At 37.9% G+C, this 4,765-nt stretch overlaps 1 protein-coding gene across 1 annotated transcript; it reads right to left on the bottom strand.

The window, feature by feature from the left end:
* Window positions 1-1,545: 1,545 nt before the first annotated feature.
* LOC130443313 (uncharacterized) lies at window positions 1,546-2,910 on the bottom strand. Its single transcript, XM_056777879.1, has one exon. It carries the CDS (start codon window positions 2,908-2,910, stop codon window positions 1,546-1,548), a length of 1,365 nt encoding a protein of 454 aa, XP_056633857.1.
* Between the last annotated feature and the right edge of the window lie 1,855 nt (window positions 2,911-4,765).

The raw sequence follows: 4,765 nt of genomic DNA, 5'->3' as shown, positions 1-4,765 counted from the left end.
AAAGTTAAATGTTTGGTGTGGTATCCTAGGTGACCACATTGTCGGACCTTTCTTCATCAACGGAAATTTAAATGGTGAATCATATCTTGAGTTACTCAGGGAAGGGGTTGACCCACGTATTACAACAATAATAGAAAATGATGATAACCTTTCCGAAGATTTACTGGTATTTCAACAAGACGGAGCTCCCCCACACTATGCTATGCCTGTCCGACAATTTTTAAACGAAACATTCCCCGCTCGTTGGATAGGTAGAAGGGGGCAGATGATGGAGTGGCCACCTAGGTCACCGAATTTAACACCCCTAGACTTCTTTTTATGGGGGTATTTAAAAACAAAAGTTTATGCTACCCAACCAGAATCTCTGGATGATTTACGAGAGAGGATAGAAAATGAATGTCGACAATTAAATCCAGCCGTATTAAGCAATGTCAGAGAGGCATTTCAAAATAGATACCATTGTATGGAAGTGAATGGTACTCATTTTGAACACTTATTGTAACTTCATAATAAATAGCACAGTTAAAAAGATTAAAGAGTTTAAACTGTTGTACAACCCATTTTAGTACAGGCAAATAAGGTGAAAGTAAATAATAAGTAAAATTTGTGCTCTTAAAAGAAAAATTGTTTATCTCATAAACTAACCACTTTAACCTACAAGTATTATACATTTTTGAAATCAGCTCAAAGAGGAGTATCCAAATTTTACATAAAAAATATGACAAGTAATTCAAAAAAATAAAGGGGATGCTGCTGGGGGTGAGGGGTTGGCTTTTCCAGTAAGTTTAAATATGCCATAATGCTTGCCCCTTCCAACATAAATTGACGTGTTTTTGGATTTTTTCTAAATACCAGTATTACAAAAGTTATTAAAGGTGGATACTTTTATCTGAAAAGCACTGTATATTATAAACATTTCTTGAACCTAAAAACGGAATTCAAAATGAAAATACAAAATTCTTCTTAAAAACGAGAGTTCCGATACATATAAATGATATAAGTACAGACAAAAATACTTTAATCAATAAGGTTACTTAAATCATTCAGATCGGTATTAAAAGATATCATATTACGATACCGTGCCGATTTGCATGGTATAGGCTGCGATAATTTTCTCACTATCTCAGTGCTTTTTATGTAGGATTGTTCCTCCGTTTCCTGGAATTTCATAGTCTGGCCATGTCTCTTTAAAAACTTGACTTCGTAGCCGTGAGTATCAGTATTTTGTATTCTTCCAACATACATTCTAAAAGATAAGTCATCTTTTCCAAAAACTTTAACAACGGCATACTGACCAGTACTCAAGCAGTTACCAGAACTCACGATGCTTGGTTCTTCCTCGCTATCAGAAAAGTTTATTGTTAGGCTTTCGTCACTTTCACGCAGTGAGTAGTCACTTTCATTTTCACTAGACGAGTCAAATCTTGGGTGGTCATTTTTTTGTTTGGGTTTTTTTACTTTCTTTACATTTTGCTTCTTACCGGACTTTTCTAAGAGCTTTAACTTTTTTTGCTCTAGATTTTTCTCCTTTTCCAATTCTTCTTGTTATCTTTTGGTTGCATATTCTGTCGACGTTATGATTTCACAATGGGTTACCAATCTTTTACGCTTCCGTTCTGGATTTACTTTTTTATATTTTTGAAATAGTTCCAGTAACACATCTTCAAAACTTTTTCGTGTTGGATTTTTGGACTCTTTTCCAGAAAGATCGCTGTCTGTATTTGCTGATGAATTCAACACGACTCTCGATGTACTCGGCTGATTACTGACATCGTTGCTTAATGGTTCCTGATCTTGCAAAGTTGAAATCTTGTTCTTTTCTGGCTCCTTGATTGCTGTTGCACCGCTAACATGAGTATTGTTGCACGTTGGAGGCGGGTTGTCTTTGATTTCTGCACGGATTTCTGCTTCAGCAGTAATAGGAGGAAGGCTGTCTCTATATTTTTTTAGGTCGTCAGGCTTGAATACTGAAAGAGGAATAGCGTCTCTGTTTGGACCATTTTTTTCTGGATCGTATATTCCTGTTGTCTTAAATCCATTTTTAATACTCGACTCTGGAATTCGACTGGCAACTCTCGTCAGGAGAGCTGTAAATTCCGGTTTGAGGATTTTTCTTCTGGGATTTTGACGCTGCCATTTGCACAGCTCCTTATACCAATCTGTTTTTAAACCTTTAAAAACCGCAACATCAAGTGGTTGCAAAACATGCGTAGTGTGAGGTGGCAGTTTCATAATGCAAATATTATTTTCCTGGGCTAACTGGATTAGCTTTGTTGAACTATGTGTTACATGTCCGTCATACACCAACAGTACAGGCCGTTCATTGCCAATATTTGGAAGGAAAACCATTTTAAACCAGTTGTAAAATAGGGTTGTTTCCATCCACCCTCGCTCAGTTACGGAAACGGCAGTTTCTGTGGCAACTTCTGTATTTATCCAATTTTCCATTACGTATTTGCCCTTGAACACGCAAAGCAATGGGAGGGATTTTCCATCAGCGGCACAGCAGAGTAAAACCGAGGTGTTTTCTCTTCCAGTGGAACTAGTCTTGCGTTGACACTTGCCACCAATAGCCCCAACAATTTTGGTTTTTGACGGGTCGTGGCAAAAAGATGTCTCATCACAATTGTATATTTGACCCGGCCTTACTTCTAGATTTAAGTCCTTTACGAGCTGTGTTAACTTGTCAAAAAAGTCGAAAATTACCCAAGGATTGACCTGGTCACCTCTAATGTGTTCAATGCTTTGGGGTTTTTTAATGGATAATCGATGCCTTTTTCTAAACAAAACAAACCAGTCTGGACCAGGGCGTTGATCTTTAAATCGAATCTGTATATTATTTTGTCTAATATACAATTGTACCAAGTCCAAAACCTCATCTCGTGAAAGTCCAAATCCGTTTTTTTCCATTACTCTAATGCAGTTGGCAATTTCTTCTTCTTCTGCAGCCGACAAATAGGATCTTACACCTCCACCGCCTCTGCCCTCTTCTGCGGAAGCGCCTTTACCTCTAGTTCCTCATACATAATGTTTCAGTGTGCTTCTTGGAATATTATAGAAAGCAGCTGCACCTCTAGTAGTTTTATTTCCATTTCGCACATCATTAAGGGCCTTTTGAAGGTCTTCCTTAGTATAGGCAAATCCGGCACCCTTTTGCGTTTTTCGAACATATGTCCGACCCATATCCAGTACCTGAAATATATATATATATATATATATATATATATATATATATATATATATATATATATATATATATATATATATATATATATATGAGTCGAGAGTAGCGTATATTCGTCTTTAAAAAATTTGTTTTACGTATTCGGGATAACTGGACCACCCATGTTAGTTTCGATACGAGATTAGCACATGGTCTAAAACACTTGTTAACTGTTTGTTATATACGTATATAGTAATAATAATTAAAAATTGTTTAAAAAATACTTACAGTTTTCGGATAATAATAAATAAATCTCGCAACAGCAACACGTTGTTTATGGAACGACGGACCAGAAACTTCATGAACCACTCCATATGAAGACCATTGAACAACTGTGGTAAGGCGTGTTGTTCTGCTAAGTAGACGGTGTAATATAGCGTTGCCAAGTGTTTCACAATTAATTTAAAGCCTAGGTAAAAAACTTAAGGGGCATGGCCCAGTTACCCCAAGGCCCAGTTACCCCGCCTTACCTTACTAAATATCCTGGGGCTTCCATTTCATTTAATTTTTTTATTATTAGGCCCCAGTTGGCTGAATTGAACGCGTTTTTTATGTCAACCATTATAAGGACCACCCATCTTCTTCTTGAAGCTTTCGCCGCATCGTGTACCCACTTTGCGGCGTCCACTGCTGAACGACCCTTGCGGAAGCCGTACTGCTGATCCGATAGAGCTGCTCTGCTGTCCAGGAATTTTTCTAGCCTTTTTTTAATTAAGATTTCGTAATATTTTCCCAGACAGTCTAACAAGCATACCGGCCTATATGAGGCCGGCGAATCGGGGGGTTTCCCAGGCTTTAATAACAATGCCAAATTTGCTATTTTTAATTCTCTGGGGAACTCTTGCCTACACAGTAGTTCGTTAAAGACGGATGTAATAGTTTCAGGTCTCGTTGTGACCAGGGTTTTGATTGCCTCTGGTGGCAGGCCATCAGGGCCGGGGGCTTCAACCTGTCTAATGTCCTCTGCAGGGGCTAGGATTTCTTCTATCGTAAATGTTGGTAAAGCCGCGTCACCTTCCTTGTGAAAGTTCTCCTCCACTTTTTCGGGAAAGAGCAGTGACGCGGCCACTAGCCGCTGTTCCTCGTTCAAGTTGTATGGGGCGACGGCCTTCAGTGCTTTCATCGTGATTTTATATGCGTCACCCCATATGTCCTTTTCCACATCTTCGCATATGGCCCGTCATCTTTTCCTCTTTTCGTTTTTTATTAACTTGCCCAGAGTTTCTTTCTTTTGTTTATATATATCTTAGTAAGTTTCTTCGCCCCCGCTTCTTGTGTATGTCCTCCGGGCAATGAGGCAATCCTCTCGGAGTTTCTCTATTTCATCGTTCCACCAATATGGCATTTGCCTATCATGATTTTTTTTTATTATTTTTTCTTTTATATCTTTTAATACTAACTGAAGAGTTTTGTAGTTCACCACCTTTTCTGCTTCTATTTCTTCTCTTTTTTTTTAATTATTTTGGTTTTATTTATCTTTTTATTGTTTTTGTTTATTTTCATTATTTTATTTTTGATTTCGAAGGTGATGAACCTGAGGTG

This window comes from Diorhabda sublineata, chromosome 4 (genome assembly GCF_026230105.1).
Source record: "Diorhabda sublineata isolate icDioSubl1.1 chromosome 4, icDioSubl1.1, whole genome shotgun sequence".
Taxonomy (NCBI): domain Eukaryota; kingdom Metazoa; phylum Arthropoda; class Insecta; order Coleoptera; family Chrysomelidae; genus Diorhabda; species Diorhabda sublineata.
The sequence above is the reverse complement of the archived record's forward strand: the minus strand, read 5'-3'. Positions and strand labels throughout refer to the sequence as shown.

What these genes read in the sequence shown, in the direction of transcription:
- LOC130443313 (XM_056777879.1), bottom strand. Translation starts at nt 2,910, where the DNA reads ATGGAAAAAAACGGATTTGGACTTTCACGAGATGAGGTTTTGGACTTG.